The sequence below is a fragment of the Anas platyrhynchos genome, chromosome 3, assembly GCF_047663525.1.
Source record: "Anas platyrhynchos isolate ZD024472 breed Pekin duck chromosome 3, IASCAAS_PekinDuck_T2T, whole genome shotgun sequence".
NCBI lineage: Eukaryota > Metazoa > Chordata > Aves > Anseriformes > Anatidae > Anas > Anas platyrhynchos.
This window is the reverse complement of record NC_092589.1, coordinates 60,496,189-60,514,034: the sequence shown is the minus strand read 5'-3', so window position 1 is coordinate 60,514,034 and position 17,846 is coordinate 60,496,189. Positions and strand designations below refer to the sequence as shown.

The 17,846-nt window shown below is 41.5% G+C and overlaps 1 protein-coding gene across 1 annotated transcript in view; it reads left to right on the top strand.

Moving 5' to 3' along the window:
* The window catches only part of PEX7 (peroxisomal biogenesis factor 7), a 39,254-nt gene extending 25,331 nt beyond the window's left edge, over positions 1-13,923 (top strand). The window contains exons 9-10 of the mRNA XM_027454463.3: positions 2,332-2,431; positions 11,235-13,923. Of these exons, the coding sequence (XP_027310264.2) occupies positions 2,332-2,431; positions 11,235-11,303 (169 nt within the window). The 3' untranslated portion in view covers positions 11,304-13,923. The remainder of the gene's footprint in view (positions 1-2,331; positions 2,432-11,234) is intronic.
* Positions 13,924-17,846: the final 3,923 nt, after the last annotated feature.

The following is a 17,846-nucleotide window of genomic DNA, read 5'->3' as shown; positions in this document are numbered from 1 at the left end:
TATCCTGTCTTTTTGAAAGGTAAAGTTGGCTTTTTGTGGGCACACAATAAAACAAATATTGAGAGAGTATACGTGCCTACAGTACAGAATCATAGAACGGCATGGGTTGGAAGGGACCTTAAAACACACCCAGTTCCAACCTCCTGCCATGGGCAGGGACACCTCCCACCAGCCCAGGCTGCCCAAAGCCCCATCCAGCCTGGTCTTGAGCACCTTCAGGGATGGGGGACCCACAGCTTCTCTCGGCAGCCTGTGCCAGGGCCTCACAACCCTCACAGAGAAGCATTACATACGGTATTATCTGTATGTCAGTGACAACCCCTTTTGTATTTCTCATCTCCAGCTTACCTATTTTTAGCCATCTGGCCTTTCCAAGTGCTTGATGAAGAGTGATGCATGCATCATGGTGAACCGATCTCCACTCCAGACTTACGATACTAAATGGGCAATATCTAGAAGCTGTGATGAGACCATAGACATCTCTAAGATAGAGTTTGGCATCCCCTTTTACTAAATCCATGTTCTGGGAACAAATCAGGAAGCAAAGAGTAGGCAGAGCAAAAAAAATGGCACTCTGCTAGTTTTGGAACTTGGGCTACAGACAGCATATTTCACTTGGTACTGCAGTGAGTTACCAGTGCCACCGTTAACTTATCAGTCCTGAGGCTGTGCTTTTTTTGGTCTTTCATTGGTAAGTATTTTTATATCAAAACAAAGGTCCCAGACAGTCTGTGGAACTTGAACTGAGTTGTAGTACTCTTAAACTCTGTACTGCTGCTGCTGTTTTGCAAACATCACTTCATAGAGCAAACACCATTTTGCCTCACTGTTTTAAAAATTGGTCAGATAGCCTAAGTTCTAAGTTTCTGTTCGTATAGATCTAAAGTTGTCTCCTTTAATCTTAATTTTCCAGTTATGAGCAACTGTCTTAGAAAGAGTTAGTAAAGATCGTCGTGGTAAGGAAGGCTACCACTTACCTAGAGACAAGAAGACTGGTTTCCTTAGGTTCTTAAGGGCAAATGGGTGAGGATGAAAATGCTGAAATGGTCTTTTTGTGCATCTCTCTTGCAAAATAAGCTGTTTGTCTTAGATCTCAGGTACTAGGAAAAAGTTAAGAGGGTTGTTGCTATGGCATAGCCATTGTGCTGATACCACTCTGCTCATTTATTAAGGAAATAACATCTACACTTTAAACAAACTGACCCTGCTGGCTCCAGTGTTTGCTGTTTTATCTGAATTGGTTTGAACATACAGAACGTTCAGTGTAGTTGGTCTGATAATGAACTGCTCTTATTAATTACTGTCACTTTCTCCAATAGGAGTAAGGCAGAGGCCTCTGTGATTGTTACAGAAGAAATAAAGCTAATCATTGACCACTGTGAGAAAATCCAACCTGTAGAAAATTTGGTTACAGCTGTTAGCCCATAAAAAATGTGGTGCTCTGAGGTCTGTGGGCTTTTTAAGCAATACTATACAGCCCGAAAACGAAAAACAAATCTTTCTTCTGTGCCATCATTAGGCTATCATGTCTTGTAAGTGTATGATTGCTTGAAAGTTCTATTCCTGAATCCACATTTTACAACTGAGGTTTCTTGTTGTACCTACACTGTCATCCTATTTTCTTTTATACCTCTTTTATACTTGCTATATATGACATTGCATCTACCCTGGGAATAGCTTGGAGAAGCAGAATGCTTCAGAAATCCATTTAGGCATTTATATCAACTGGGCTTGGAAAGGAAAACTTATTTTTGAAATAAAAATTAGTGGAATAAACTGTTTAATGCCACTGATCCTTGTCATACAAATTTATTATTAAGTTATAATATTGTATTTTGTTTTACAGAAACACAGTCTCAGATTGGAGACAGGGAATGACCAGTGTCATGAATGAAAATGTAATTTTCCATAAATAAGCATCTCATACTGAACAGTTACAAAAAGTGATAGATCATAATTTATGTTAATAAATAAATGTGATAAAATTCTTCAGCTATCAAGAAATATAAGAATGTTATTTTGCCTATATTTTCTTCTGTTTCAGTAATGTCCCAAAAGCTGGTCTTTGGTGCCAGTTTTGATCTCAGTTTCTGCAACAGGAGACAAAGACGGTTTTGCCCAGTGAAATTTAATTTATGCAAATCAGCAGATGGCTTTGCAGGAATATGATTAATTATGTTCCCTAAGTGGATGAGTTTGCTCTTTTAAATACCCTGGCAGCAACAGATTTGTCAATATCTTGCATTATATTTTTAAAATGGCCTTTCAATTACATTAATTGTGGTTTGTTTGATTTTCTCTCCCTCCCCCCCTCCCTTCCTCTCTGTATAGATTCTGGGACTTTTCCAAGCCTAACCCTTTGCTGGAAACAGTTGAGCATCATACTGAATTTACATGCGGACTAGATTTAAGCCTTCACAACTCTGGTCAGGTAAGAGGTGTGACAAATTTACATTTCCCTTGCCTGTTACAGTCAGTTCAGTTGAGGCTGGACTCCATCTCGGATCCTGAATAAGAGCCACTGGACCGCAGAAAGCTTTTGGAAGTGAATCTGGCCGAATGCTTATTAAATAAACCTCTCTTTAGGTCTATATTTATTTATAAAGCAGTTACTCACATTGGGCCAGAGAGGAAGGCAGAACAGGCAGAATTGCAAAATGAGCTAGCCGAAAGCCATGGTGAGCTCAGGGAAAATGAGGTAGCTTTATTTCGGAAGGAAGAGCAATGGAGAAGGGGTGCCTAGGATGCCAAGCTGAGACACAGAGCTTTGTTCTGTCTACGTGAAAACTCAAGTTAAGTATTGCTAGTGTCACATGTGATACCAAGTCTTGGTTTGTCGTAATAGCAGGAGTCCTGTAGGCTTAAAATGTATTTAGAAGTATAAAAACCTTCAGCTATTAATGTGAATGAGTGGGACTCATTTTGGCAAGGGCACATGCCTGTGTACAGGTTACAGTAGAATTCTCTCCTCTGCTTCTGTTGCTACAGTAATTTCTGTTTTGTAAACAGAGAATTGTCATATGTAGTTTGACCTGTGTTTTTTTTCTGGAAAGAAAGGTAGAAGGAAGCTAAAAATAAACATAATTTAATACCTATAAGTGTATAGTTTTCACATGAAATTACTGCCACTGAGTTAACTATAACAAATACAGTATTTAACGTGCCTCAGTGTTATTTAGATCTAGATTCTTTGCTAATTCACAGTGAAATTATTTTTTTTTAATCTTTGATAAAAATCACTTTTTTCATTTGTGATGAAATTCTGGCTAGGCAAAGCAAATAAAACCATCCAAATTTCTGCTGCTTGATACAAAGACACAGGAGAAAGGTGTCAGTTTGGCAATATACTTAGCTTAATGCAGAGGGAACCATTCTTGGCATCAGCACAGGTTTGAAGAGCTTCATGCCCAATTGCTCATTCCCCAAATTCTGCTGCCTCAGGGGTGCTGCAGTAGCTGTTCGTGAGGCTGTGCTGTGAGCAGTGTAGGGGAATTTGTAAGGCTGAGTAAAAATCTGAAGTTTCAGGTTATTTGTGACTGGGGCTGGGCAGGGTGAGAGTAGCATAAAGGCCATCTGCTGTGAAGTAAAGGTTCATCCCAAGTGAGTGCACAGTTATGATTCTGGCTGAACTGGGGCCAGAGAGAGCAGGAAGCATAGCGTACGTAGTGCCTTAGGGCCTTGCACTGCCACATCATAGCATGCTCTGAGCGCAACTTGGCTTTCCATGAAGTTGCTGTGGATTTTGCCATGGATCTGAGTGAGATGACAAAAAGATTTTTCTTCTTTTATATTGAGAGTGTGATTACATCTTGATTCTAAGCCTGTTGGAAAGAGCCCTGGGTGTTTGTTACAGTGGATGGTGTTTCTGACTGGCTAAATATGACTTCTTTTTGTATGATATGTCTGTCAAACTCTGCGTTCCCGCTGGAAGGATATTCTTCCTTTTGTAACTGCAATGCATGGAACAGCCTCCTTGGAACAAGCCTCATTGATGACAGATAATGAGTTCAAAGCAAACAGCTGCACCTGCACTTGGGTGGTGGAAAAAGGAAAATGATGGCGTGTATACCCGTCTACATTAGGGTATTTGTGCATCCAGGTATTTTTTTCCATACAGAAATTCTGCAAGTCCTGTGTTGGACTTAATGCGGAAGTACCAGCCAGTAAGTCTGAGGTACTTACCACATACAGTTCATGTCAATGTGCCTTCCAGACAGAAGTTTGACATCTGCAATAGCAGATGGGATTTATAAGATGTTCCTGTGGAACTGATGGAGCTTTGAACAGAATCCACAGGCAGGTACATGTAGGCAAGTGGGTTCTTGGGCAGTGTCCTGCTAAGAAGAGGCAACATGGGTGGGGAAGAGATTTGCCAGTGAGGAATGGACCCAATCATGGAGGTAAGTATTATCTAGGTGACACAGATAATTCCTTGGTGCTTAATTACTATTCTGATACCTATCTTGGGGTATCTGCCCCTACAGAAAAGTAAGCCTTTGTTGAAAGCTTTGCTTTTTAATAAAATCAACTATTTTTTTCTTTCACCTTAATGGTTGTGTCATGTCCATAATAATTTTGGACTAACACATTTTCAAGCATATATTAAAATGTGCAAAGCATTAACAGAAAGGGTCCGTAAGACAGTCAGGGTATTTTGCTGTTGAAATGCAAGTGTTGACATGAGAGCTAGGAGAAAACACTCCAAATCGCAGCTTATATTGGAATGGTATTCTGCAACTCGTCAGATTTCTTACTTCTCTTCTGGTATTTACTTTCCCTGTGCATGATCCTGTACATAATTACAAATAATATGGAGTTGGTGATAATACCAGTACGGTACCTGTGAAAATAGCCTTGTACTCTGTGTTACACTGTTCTTTGTGACTCAGCTTCTCTGCATCTCCAGTTTCTTCTCCCTAAAGCTGTGGGGTATCACCAGCATTTTGTGTCTGTACCTGTCTGTGCTCCTCCCTTCCACCTGGCCAGAGGTGTTAGAGCTGAGGGGCAATGCAGCAGTCTGATCCCATGAAATGTTGCTGTGCTGTTGGCATCGTGAGCTTTCATATGGCATCAGTGTCACTAAAACTTAAGAAGCTGTCCTTTCTCACTAGCTGGAGAGAGATCGTAGCCAACCTGTATCCACCTAAGCTGTATACTCTGAAGGTAACTGAAATCTTGTCCTGAGATCTTTCAGCTTGATGGAGATTTTTTTATTATCATTGGTCAAATTCTGGTGTACAGGTTTGCTCTGCTACCTCTTGTGTATGTGCAGATTATGTAATGTGTCAAATTAGCGATGCCAACACGGCAGGCAGCACAGGGGCTACTGAAGTTGGCTTAACCAGTAGAGCCAAATAGAAATGCAGGAGGTGTCTATAGCAGGGCTGTTTTGCCCTCCATTCTGCTGTTCATTAGACATGTGCCCTTGGCAGTCCTAGAAATGTTGACTGTTCCATATAAAAGTGGCGCTGCATCTTGTGGAAATGTACAGAAAAGGAAAGACCTTGCTTTTGCTAATTTGCTCTTAATTTTCACACTTGATTGCCAAGGAGCTGATAGCTTCCACCCAGCTGCCATGGCTGTCACGCTGCTCTGATTGTATCGCTGTCTGTACTTCTTTTTAATCATTCCGTATGGTCGGGGATGCTACTAAAGTTACGCAGTTAGTGATCCTTTGAGATAAAAAGATCCTACTCTTACTTAGTTTCAGAGTGGATTTTTGCATGGAAAGATCAGATTTAAACAGCTGCAAATGTCATTAAACCAGTGTGAGCACCTTTATAGACTTTATAGAAACTTTATAGAAAGGGAGGTGACATTTCTTGCTGGTGCTTACCGCAGGTCCTTCCCTAACTGTTCAGCTTTCACTATGTCAGTCAAAGCCAACTATTTATGAATAATGGTTGCTCTTATATGTTATCAACAAACGTCTCATCATAGGGTGTGTGGAAGGGTTCCTGTCATGCATGGCAATTCTGTAGGAGCTGCAATGGCAGTCTGCTGAGAGGAAAAACTTCTCAAGCTTTGATTATGAAGTGCTGGGAAGAGATGAGGCAGCAGTTTCTTGCTCGTGTGTCGTGTTTCAGTGGCTTAAAAACAATTTCTACTCCTGCAAGCCTCATCTGTTAGTCAGCGTAGTGGATTTTGTTCCTGTATCTGGAACAGCGTTTCTTTGTAAGAGCTCAGGGTTTGTTCAATTCTGTGTATATTGGAAATAATAACTAAAACAATGTGTTTTTTTCAGAAGCACATCAGAGAAATCTTTCATTGCACATTCAAAATAAAAAGTTTTAATTTACAGACTCCTATCGCTTCATTCTTGTGAAGGTAGACATCGTGTGCAGCTTACTCCTGGCATCTTTTGATGAAACAAAAGGCCACACAAGGGGTTCAGATTTTCTAGTAAAAAATAGGTATTGACTAAATTTCAATTTATGCTTGTCCCATTATGCACTTAACCAAACAGTTTTAATGAGGGGGGAGACCTGCCTATTCCATCTGTTCGTAGTGGCTCTCATCACCTCCTCACACCTCCCCCCCAAAAAAGGTGCTTAAACAGAGATCCCCTGTACTTATATTTTTCTATCATATGGTGTATGAATGCGAACTAAGGCCAAAACTGGTCTGGTCTGGAGGTGGAATCTGAGAAATGATCGCCTCTCAAAGTAATCTGATGAGTAGCAAACCTAATAGCTTTCTTTATCTCCACCTAATCTCCATCTTACACACATACAGAGGGTGTTCAGGTCCCTTCAAAATACATAATAAAGATATAAATAGATTGTTAGATTCCATATAAAACGTCACAGAAGATAAGAAACTAAAAGAGGAAGGGAAACACAACATTAATGGATGAGAAGAACTGAATACTTTTTCTGATATCTCTTCTCACGGAAGAAAAAAGACAGGTCATATTGGTTTTATTTGAAAATGGGGTGGGATGAAGAAAAGCTGAAAAGAAAAATGGGTCGCTGTCAGACACACTTGTGCATTATCTTCTGATTTATTACAAGCATTCAGGAAGCTGAGTGGCACCAGGGTACTTCTGGATAGGCCCATTAAAAAGGTTGAAAATATTAACGTGGAGAAGGCTGCATTTTCTTCTGATTAACCCCCCTTCATAAAGGGGTTACTGAACTCACCAAAGTTTTTAGTTGATCTTTTCAACATATTTTGTCTGGGTTGGAGGTTGGGGTTTTATTATGCCTTCAAATATTGAAAGAAAAAAAATAGCTACTAACTTGGGAGATTTCTCTTTTCTTCCTTCTCCTTCTGAACATTAAGGAGGCAGAATGTCATCCAGATAATTGCCCTGGTCTCAATGGATTGCCCTCAGGTGCTGGAAAAGGTCTAAGTCTATTGCAGAGCAAGATGATTGTGATGAATAGGAAAGAGAGGGCCTATCAGAAAAGTAAATCAGTTTGTGAGTAAATGGAAATGTCTTTGATAAATGAATGGTATCAATATTAAATCAATTGGTGGGAAACATTGTTATACTCTGGGACAAGGATAAACAATTCAATAAAATACAGGATAGCTGTTTCATTTAAATTAATCCACGGTTTTCAAATCAAGCAATCAGCTTCCTATGATGACTGCAGTTTTTTGTTCCTTTGCTTGCTTTTTGGCTTTACTTAAAGGGAAATATAGTGATGCCCATTTTGATTTCTGTGCTTCAAATAGACTTGCTTAAAAACTCTACTGGCAGATAACTTGGCATGACATTTATGCTGCAGCAATAACAATAAGTTATCCCGAGCATATATGCTAGTACAGCAACTTTGCTACTTAAATAAGGTTAGAGACATTTTGGCAAACTGCTTTCGTCCCATATAGCTTTAGTAACAGTTCATAACCAGCAGAAAAATTACCTGTTTTAGAATGTTATTTAAATTTGCGTTATTTCTTGATGTAACTGAACAGTCACTGTCAGGTGAAATATTCTTGTTTTACAATTCAGCTTTAGTTATTCTTTCCTCTGCAATTTCAGATAGTTAAAAGTTGCTATAGTAGAATTTTATTCTATCGGTACAAGAACGATTTATATTATAATGAAAATTGCATGACATACGGGTGTCCAAGGTATTAAACCATATAAGGATTATAATTATGCATTTCTTTGCAACTGAAGCAAACTGTCTTCTACTCTGTTTGCATGTCAATTAAAAAAAAAAAAAAAGGTAAATCATAAACTCTCTAAATACTGAAATCAGTGAGATTTGTTTCAATTTGTGAGTAAAATTTGTTTCCAAGACAGTGAAGACATGAACACAGGAAGGTGAACCTCCACACCTTCATGTTCCTAGTGGTGAGGACTTTATTGGATATGAAGACAGCGTTTGAATTAATTTTTGAATTTTCTTTTCTCTTTCATCTTACCAGAGAAGCATTTTTCCACCTATTAGTAACATCATCTCATTGATCAAAATGTAAACTCTAGGAAGTTGCTTTTTTTTTTTTACTGCATATTTATTTACTGTGGTGTGCTGGATCAGCCCTCTTTCCAACTGGAATTACTGCTGCTTTTTTAATATTTAAATAAAGTAGCACTTAGTTAAATAACCAAATCACATATCACACGAGAACTGACATTGCTAAATACTTCTAGTGCTTATTCAATATCTTATGTTTCCCTCTTCTTAAGAAAGGCATACAATGGTTATAAGACTATTGTATAAAATAGGTCATCATAAGGAAAAAAAAAAAGGCAAAATGAAAGAAGGAATTTGGTAACCTGATGCAGTAGCTGCATAAACATTACTTCTCTTTATCCCATGGTTTATTTTAGTCATTTGTATTTGCGGCAGTGATAATTTATGAAGTACTGCAAAGGGGCACGTAGCAGCTGTCCATAAATTAATGCTGGCTACCACAATGACTCCTCTCAGTTGTCCCCCTTCTCTTACAGACGTGGCTGCATTTTGGAGAAGTATTAAGGAGAAATGGAAATGCTATTGCATTTTCTAGTGCTGTTCCATTCTGTAGTGTCACAGTTTTACACACATACCTGCTTGCTGTTTATTACATCGGCATTCTCACCAAGGTTTCTAATACTGGTCTTGCTTTATGGACTTCCTGCTGCACAGCAGACCTTGATACAGCCTGGTTTGCTGTAGTTTTATTTTCCTTCTGTTAGCTGCTTACCTTGTCATCTTTCATGTGTTATCATTAAGTCAATGAGTTGGGCAAATTACGGCAAGTGATCCTTTTCAAACTCCCTTTTAATATCCCCTGTTTATTTTTAGTGTTGCTAGATTAAACAGTTCTGTAACTGTATTTGTTCAGAGGCTGCTTCAGGATGCTAATTACACTGATAACAGGTGGGAATTCCCATGGGATTTTTTCCAAATGTTATCTTGTTTCTGCATGAAAGCGAAAAGTGTTGCTTATGGAAATACAGATATTGATCCAGAGCTCTGAGGAATATTTAGAAACTGTCAATCATATAAAACACAGTTTTTACATAGCTTGTTCAGTGGAGAACTTGGATTTTATTTTTTTGTATGATTTGGATGGACTACAATGCAGCAGAACATTATACCACACAAAGCTCTATTATGTTGTATGAATAGACAGACGTGTTTTCAAGAGATTTTTGGTACATTTAGATATACACAGAAAACACTTCAAAAACTTAGTAGAAGCAGCTAAGGAAACAATAAAAATGAAAAAATAGTGCGGTATAGTAAACACAAAACAGGCTGATTATAATATGAAATAAAATATTGAAGTTGGATTTCCAAATTTTTTGTGTGCAGCTGTTTATTCTGGCTCTAGAAGAGAACAGGAATTGGAGTCCGAGCAAAAGGGAGCTGCTTGTGTAGGGGATCCAACGCTATATCCTTTGTCATCCCAACTGGAAAATACACTGTAAAGATAATTCAAGATGGATTAAGCCAGATTTATTGGCATCTATCTGTGAGGCTCATCAACTTTTTCTTTTTAGCTCTTCTTTTTTTTTTCTTTTTTTTTTTTACTTCCCTTTGCCTTCTTTCTTGTTCCCTACAATATTCTGTTAACACACACTGTATCACGTTTACTTGAGTAATTGTCAGTGTGCTTAACCCTTTCACTTTGTTACTCTCTTAATTGAATTATCAAGTCATTACCAAGCCTAAAGCATTCTGAACATGAAGGAAAAAATATATTAAAACATTCAATCTGGACATGAGGAAAAAATTATTTTTCTGCGAGGGTGACTCAGCACTGGGACAGGTTGCCCAGAGAGGCCATGGAGTTTCCTTTCCTGGGGATGTTCAAAATCTGTCTGGACACTATCCTGAGTAATGTGCGCTAGAGGACCCTGCTTGAGCAGGGAAGATGGCCAGATGATCCCCAGAGGTCCCTTCCCACCTCAGTTGTTCTGTGATTCTACAGTCTCCTCTGTGCTATCTCATTATTTATTCAAATCTAACGCTATAGAATAAGGTTAACCTCCTTGTTCGTGATTTTAGTTTCTAGCCTGCACTTAAAATACATCTTGGGACTTGCAATTCAGAAAGTTTTCAGTTATGTTAGAATAATTTCCTGGTAGGCATGTCTTTTCTCAACAAAAGACAATACAGTGATCTCACAGCTTATCACTGTGAGACTGAAGAATGGTCTTAATTCTTCAAAAAACTTCCATTGGTCATTTTGGTTCACTTCTTTGTTTCTCACGCACACATGCAGAATAGTTGAGGTTGGAAGGGACATCCAGAGATCATCTAGTCCAACCTCCCTGCTCAAGCAGGGTCACCTAGAGCATTCTCAGTTCCTCAGCTCTCCATTAGGAAAATGTCTAATTTTCCCTACCCACAAGTATGAGAAAAATGGTAACATTTGATCATGAAGTGTTGAGACGTCATAGTACAAGAGTCCTGAGACCCTATGAAGAAAAGAAAAGTCACACGGTCTGGAAATTTATTTATCCTCCTTTCATCCCATGCTGTTAGTTTCTGAATTGGTCTATGTGAAACAATCACTTGAAACTCTAAGGTTTCCTGCTTTCGTCATGTGGAGTTTGCAAAATAGGAAATTGTAAATTTTTATTTGCCTTAGTGAAGCTAGGACAAAGCTTGTTTGTTGTTTTTAAAAGAGAAAAAAAAAAAAACACAGCTGCCTTACTATCTAATTTTGAAGCATTGTAAATTAGAGTACCAACCAACATTAACCCAACAGTACGCATTAATTTATTCGAAGTTCCTTCTGTTTTTTGTCAAAATGACACTAACCAGATTTTGTTTACTTTGTAGGTGGTGGACTGTGCTTGGGATGAGCTTGTCAAGATCTACACTCCCTCGTGCCTGACAGGTCCTGTCTAGAGAGAAAATGAAGATCTGACATGATAGGAACCCTTCTGTCGTCATCCACAACCAGACTCGTGCTAAGCTGTCAGCTGTGTCACTAATCTTTGTGTCTCTTTTTAAGCAAAAGTCTTGTTTGTACTGAAAGGGTTGTGCAGTTGAGCATGTGGACTTGCTCTACTGAATAGGTTAGCGCTTGGGTCAGCAAAACATTCAGCAGCTACTGAGTGGCTGCAGAGGACAGTAGCAGATATGAGCTGGTGCCTTCAGAGAAGAACCACTGGCACAGTTTTGTGATCAGTCTTGCTAATGAGAGCAGAGGCCAAAATCATCTTCATCCTTATAAAGAAAAAAAATAACTGACAGTGCGTTTTAACAGATTGTCACTGTAGAAAAGAAGAAAGAGGTTTTTTTTTTCACTGTGGAGTACTGTAATGTCAACCTGAGGCTTGTATCACTGGGATGCATTTATACTGATACATTTTGCTTTTCCTCACATTGCATTATTTTCTTGTGCAGCATGATGAATACTCTTGATAGACAGTAAATGTCATAGTTGATAGCCATCTGATTCCTTTGACCTTTCTGATTGCCGCTTCACAGAGATGGTAGAGATTATTTTCATACATTTTTCCCATGGATCTCCTTGAGTAAAATGGTTAATGAAGTCATGCAGAACAATAATCTAGAGAAAACACTTAGGAAAAACATGAAATATAAACAATACTAATTGGATCACAATTCTCAAGATTTAGAGATAAGACAGCCATCTCTTTTAATAGACTTATCTTTTACTTTCACTTAAAGAGACTTTTCAAGAGATGGAAGAGGAATGTGGCCATATATTTAGTGTTTCTGGACCTACCACTGGCTGGCCAAAGTGAAAGCTGATGTTTGGACTAGTTGAGTCGACACATGCAGATTAACTTCTTGGCGTAAGCATGGCAGATCCAATGTGGCTGAGCAATTATCAGACTTGCAAGAATACACCCAACATATTACAGCTACGTTGAGTAGTTTCTTTGCCTACTTTAACCCCTTAGCCCACAGGTTGGTATTTTCATTAGATTTTTTTGGCAACAAGCAGAGGCATTCATTTTTATTTAGTTTTCCAGTCTCCTTTAAATACTCTTTCAGCCTCTTAAGGATCCCCCTGTGATACTCCTGCACTTATCAGTTATATATCTTCAGCTTCTCTCTTAGTTTCATGTTAGCCTTTTTTTTGTTTTGTTTTGATTCCTTTTTTTTTTTTTTATAACATTCTTCAAGCTGTCTCATTTCTGTTGCTACCCCATGTCATCAGTCTTTACCATCAAAAGACTCTTTGCAGGTGCAAGGATTCCTATAGTCTCCTGTTAATGAATGCAGTACGCTTCTGGGTTGCACCACTCATACATCAAGTAGTAGCAGATACTGCTGGATACTTTGAAGAAATGAAGGAAAGAATTCAGCAGAACTAAAATTTATTGTGAAGAAAGTTGTGTGGAAAGAATTACTGGGCTGTCTTGGAGAAAGCCTGGGAATTAGCAGGCAGCTACAGGGAGATATGTATATATTGATTTGATGCAAGAGCGAGACAGAAAGAAAACCCCTTTCCACAAGATGAGAATTTGGTTCTTAAGTTTTTCTGGATCAGTGCAAACTGACCCTGGAATGCCATCCTCTCTCTCTAGCTGACTGAAAAACACAAGTGGATTTTCTCTTTTGTGGGAGTGTGCTGCACCAAATTCCAAATGTTTATTGCAGTTTTAATTCTTTATGCTGAGGAATGATGCAATCATACAGCCATGCTGCACAGAGCTTTCAGCAATACCATGGGCCATAAAATCTAATTCTAAACATTAAAATTGATTATTTCAACCTTAACAGTTACTCCAGTCTTCTGCTCTATCTCCCTTTTCTCCTTAGACTTGCAGAAGTAACTGCAAGTTACATGAGCGAGTGGTGTATTTTGGTGGTGGGTATGTATTCTGTACTCATGTTTCTGGGGGTGGTGGTGGATGTTTCCAGAACACTGCCATTGTGCACCAGTTGGAAGGGCAGATTTTGGAAAGCTCGCACAGAGAAAGAAACAGTGCCCGCTCTGAACATGCACGCTCAGCACATGGATTAACTGCTGCTCCTTTTCTTAACTTGCCTTCTCTTCCCCCCCGTCCAGGTTAGCTTCTGCGCTGAAGGTTGCTGAGGTTTCTCTCTTTTTAAAAATGCGTGCATCTCGAAGGTGCACATAGTAAATATAAACTGTGGCCTTTAATCTTCCTGCTTGATTTTTGAATGGGGAGAACGTGCTGTCACGGTTTGGCACTGTAACAGGAAAAAATAAAAATCAGGCAATAGTTGTTGCCAATTCTTAATTCTCAGGGAATGTTGCTATAATTGTTTTTAAAATACACTTTTTTTTTTTTTTTTTAATGACCACAGAACTAGCTTCTAATCTTTTTCATATATTGAAGCAAGCCTTTAACTACAGCAGTCCTGAAGATGTAATGTGTTCTGCTTTTAAACTTGCTCTTGTGGAAAATTTTGTTTTATGGGAGTGCATATGTTTATCTTTGGTTCAAGAAAGATGGTGATTAATTACGTTTTAAAAGAATGGATTTGTTGTTCTGCAATGCTATTAAATGAAGTGCACACAGTATCTTTGGCTGAACTCTTGTATTTGCTTCCCCAGTTAAGAAATGTTGAACAAAAAAGTAAATGCAGTGAAAGGTACTGAGAGTATCTTACAGGTAACAGGTATCATAATCGTTCTTTATCTTCTGTGAGTACTGGGTGACAGCTGCATTTTTCCTGTTTTTAGAGACCAAACATTATACAACTTTGCCTACCTGTATGTCTCAGCAGGTCTGCATTCTGATAAAAGAAAGTTATTTTAAACGATTCTCACCGTCTGCCTATGCAGACTACTTTCCAGTCACAACGTGACATCTTCGATTAAGTACAGTGCTGGCCTCAAATGTTGCTTGCATAGGCAGACACAGTAGCCCTTTCAGTGGCAGTGCTCAGGTTTAAATGGGCACTGGGTCATATGATAGCGAGTGGCTACAGCTCTGCACAGCACTTCCCTTATATACCTCATGGTTGCATTAGACCCTAATTAACACAAACTCTCCATTAAACTTATTCCATATGGATTTTTACCATTTTCATCCAAGAAACCATTTTAAAAACATGATGCCCTTCTTAGGAGTTCGACACAAATATTTCCTCTTACCCGTGTAGCTAGGTGAAACACAGGGTTGAGGATAAATTGCATCAAAGGATTTGAGTTAAGGCATCAAAATCATCACATTACTGTAAGGAACCACAGAGTTATTTATTACTATGATCCATACCCCATTGCTAGGTGAGAATTTTGCAATGGAGGCACTGTATTGGGTTTGTATGGCAAGGTTTTGGTAGCAGGGGGGCTGCAGGGGTGGCCTCTGTGAGAAGAATCCAGCAGCTGCCCCATGTCAGATAAAGGCATTTCAGATGGCCTTTGAAAGGGACCTGCCACTAGCCAGAGCTGAGCCAATAAGCCATGTTGTTTGTGCCTCTGTGAGAGCAGATTTAAGAAAGGGAAGAAAACAAACAAACAAACAAACAAATTCTGGGGACAGCAGCTGGGAGGGTGAGGAGTGCGAAGCAGCCCTGCAGCCCCCCAGGTGAGTGCAGCAGGAGGGCAGGAGGTGCTCCAGGCAGGCAGCAGCAGTTCCCCTGCGGGCTGTGGAGAGGCCCCTGGTGGAGCAGGCTGTCCCCCTGCAGCCCATGGGTCCCACATGGAGCAGATCTCCACGCTGCAGCCCCGCCATGGGTGGAGGAGCCCCCGGTGGAGCAGGTGGATGTGGCCTGGAGGAGGCTGTGGCCCATGGAGAGCCCCCGCAGGAGCAGGCCCTGGGCCGGAGCTGCAGCCCATGGAGAGGAGCCCACGCAGGAGCAGGGGGTCTGGGGGGAGCTGCCGCCACCCGTGGGGGACCTGTGCTGGAGCAGTTTGCTCCTGACAGACCCCATGTCACGGACCCACATTGGAGCTGTTCTTGAAGAGCTGCTGCCTGTGGGAGGGACCCCACGGGGAGCTGGGGCAGGGAGGGACCGTGAGGGAGCGGTGGGGACGAAGCCTCAGGGGCTGACCGCAGCCCCCATTGCCTGTTCCCCTGCGCCACTCGGGGGGAGGACATGGAATAGGGAGGATGGGAGGCAAGGTGTTTTAGTTTGCCTTTAGTTTCTCACTTCTCTAGCCTGTTAGTAATAGGCAATAATTTTACTAATCTCTCTACTCCGTGTCTGTTTTGCCTGTGGCAATAATTGGCGATCGATCTCCCTGTCCTCGTCTCAACCCTTGAGCCCTTTCCATTTCATTTTCTCGCCCTTTCCCTTTGAGGAGGAGAAGTGATCAAGCAGTTGTTGTGGAGTTCAGCTGCCCAGCTGGGCAAAGCCCCCAGACTCACCTTATTACCTGAGCACACCATACTGCCCCTGGACACAAGACCAGCCAGTGTAAGGGCTGTACCTTCACTGCAGTGCTGTCCCACATGATGTGGCCTGAATTTTCCCCTCTTGTCACTTTGGGTGACTGGACCAGCCATGTGGAATAGACCTGTTCTTGCTCCAGTGTCAGTCACACTCGTTTGGCACAAGGGTTTAGCAGCACATGGTTGCTGTGCTGCTTTATCCAGCTCCTTCCCAGCAAAGTGTAGGAAAGCCTGTCTTTTCTTAGCACGGACAGGTGGGGAGGCAGCGGGAGATCTGTACTGGGCCTGGCCTGAGTCCACGTCAGAAAAGGTTGGTTTGGCAAACGGCAGCACCCTCCCCGCTGCCCCTTGTATTTGTGTTAGAGAATGCTGCGTGCGGACAAGGCGAGGATTAGGGGTACCATGCTGCAAGAGAAGCTGACCTCGCAACACAGGTCAGTCCTGAGAGGTAGAATACAGCACCTGGGACATGGATGCTTGAGTTCACAAATCCTTACCCATCCAACATGTGTGTTTTTTGGTTTCTCTCAGGCGGTGTGTATCGCCCAGTCTGGACTTGCAGCCAGATCCCCTGTGATGTAAGAGGCTCTCCTCTCAAGTGATGCTCTCATGGGGAGGGGAAAAAATTTCTTCTTCCAGAGGTCATGCTGAGGTGTAGGAGTCCCAATTACTGCAGTATTTCCAGAAAACACATTTTTTTCTCCATCTGCATTTAGTTATGAAGGAGATTTTTTTTCTCCCCCATGCAAAGAGCATCACAGCCATCCACGTGTTCCTTCACATTGTGCTCTTTTTGGGCTTTGAGATGAGTCCAAATGGAGGCCAGTGTAAATTGGTTGGCACGGTTCTTCAGTGGGTTTTAAAGCCAGAACTGGTCCCCAGTGAGTCTAAATGAAATGAAGAGCTTCAACACTTACACGCCTGCATGTTTCAGGACACTTCACTGTGTGCATGTACGTCTCAGCTGGGCTGTGGAGCCTGCTTTATTCCTACCCCCGGGTAGCACAGATTGCACTGCCAGGCACCCTGATCACACTGAGGTAGCCTGGGGGGTTCAGGTATTGCTTTCCCCTCTTAAGGAGGCACACACACAGAGCCCTGTGGTGGTTTTTTTTTTTTGTTTGGTTTGTTCATTTTTTTTGTGTGTGTGTTTGTTTTTTTGTTTGTTTGTTTGTTTTTCTTCAGTGTTCAATATTTCAGTCAGTGGAGTTTTTGACCTACAGAAATAGAAGCGCTTGAATACTATGAAAACTAAAAAATTTCATTTTTAAAAAAAGGTGAAAATACAACAGTCTTGGTGAGAAACAGAGAGAAAAAAAAAAAAAAAACAAAAAACAAAAAACAAAAAAAAAACACAAAAAACAAAAACAAACAAACAAACAAAAAAATAACCAGTGTTGGAAAATAATCAGGGAGCACTTAAAGTCAGAAGGGAAAAGCCAATTTAAGGTAGTAGTTAGTTAGCAGGGGCATCCTGCCACGGATTCTGTAATGACAGGGAAGGAGGGAGGTGAAGGACTGGAGAGGCTGCGGCTGAGCCAGGCGGGTCCCGCCGCTCCTCCCCGAGCCCGACAGCCCTGCCCGCTGCCAGCCCCGCGGCTGCGGCTCCCGGGTGGCGATGTGCAGAGGCTGGTCCCTGCCACCACAGAGGACCCCCATCACACCCAGCACAGCCTCGGGCAGATGTTCCCAGTGTGTTTTTCTGCTGCTCCTCACCAGCAGCGCGGTCACTTGGCGCAGCCGGGCAGCCCCAGCTCCTGCCCGGGGCACGGCCACGGCCCCCATGGCTGGGGGTCCCACCCTCACGCTGAGCCGTGCTGCTGGCACACCAGGTCCCGGTGAGACCCCTTGGAAGAAGTGTGGCTGTCGCTGGACGTGTCTCCGGGTGCGTCTCACGGGGTCTGTGAGCGGAGCTCAGGCAGCAATGTCACACCTCGGGCGGCACGACCTAGGTGCGGCTTTGTGATCCATGTCAGGCACCTGCTGTGCTTGGGCTGCATTCGCCATGAGCCCAGCAGAGCTGACAGCCCTTGCTAAGCCTTCCAAAGCCGGGCTCTGAGCAGCAACTTTGCCGTTTTCTCCCGGTTTTACGACCGCTTCGCCAGCC